Raw genomic sequence first — 850 nt, 5'->3', positions numbered from 1 at the left:
TATACGTATATATATATATATATATATATATATATATATATATATATATATATATATATGTATATGTATGAATACTTTCACCAGCCGTAATCGATTATGTACACGACAGTGCAAAACTAACCGTGATAATGTATGTGCGGTACAGACGTCTAGGAAGTGTGTAGTAATACAAAACGCCACTTACCGATCCATCCATCCTCGAACAGCTCGAAATACATGACTGCGCAGTCGAATCGGTGTACATGTCCCTCAATATTCCAAACGAACCCGTCGCTCCCGTACCTGGGCTTGGTCTTCATCCACTCAACATTGTTGACCATAGTTCTGAATTCCATAGTATTGGAGCTGCTATCTGGCCTCAAGTCACCATCTTTAATCTTGATAGTGAATTTACCGTTGTTGTTTCCGCACTGATCAACATCGTTAATTGCTTGTACGGCTGTGGCTAGAACTAGCGATGCCGCCACCCTCTGCAGTATACACTGACTAAACATACTGTGCTATGCCTCTTCGAATTATTCTACTGTTGCACAGAGAAGGTCGCAGCGAATCTGAGTTGTCTTTGCTACAACGTCTTGTTTTTGATGACAGCTTTCTCGTCGTGGATGTGAGGTTTTTGGTATTTACAGATTTTATATAATATTTACCTCATTTTATATATAAAATATTTTACATATTTTAAACACACTTCTAAAGATCTGATCACCGCACCAGTCGTGACTCTCACCGTCTCACAAGCAAGTCAACTGTCCTACATATTTATTTAATGAATAAAAAGCATAATCGCTTCCCGGAAATCGGTGTAAGTCAGCAAATCACCTTGCATGGTATTAGTTATGATGAACGTCTC

The 850-nt window shown here is 38.6% G+C and overlaps 1 protein-coding gene across 1 annotated transcript; it reads right to left on the bottom strand.

The window, feature by feature from the left end:
* Positions 1–184: 184 nt before the first annotated feature.
* On the bottom strand, positions 185–494 carry SARC_16017 (hypothetical protein; the record flags this gene model as incomplete). Its single annotated transcript, XM_014289872.1, has 1 exon — positions 185–494. A coding segment is annotated over one exon (310 nt), but the record flags the coding sequence as incomplete, so codon positions are not given.
* Positions 495–850: the final 356 nt, after the last annotated feature.

Source organism: Sphaeroforma arctica (genome assembly GCF_001186125.1).
Source record: "Sphaeroforma arctica JP610 unplaced genomic scaffold supercont1.7201, whole genome shotgun sequence".
Lineage (NCBI taxonomy): Eukaryota > Ichthyosporea > Ichthyophonida > Sphaeroforma > Sphaeroforma arctica.
The sequence above is the reverse complement of the archived record's forward strand: the minus strand, read 5'-3'. Positions and strand labels throughout refer to the sequence as shown.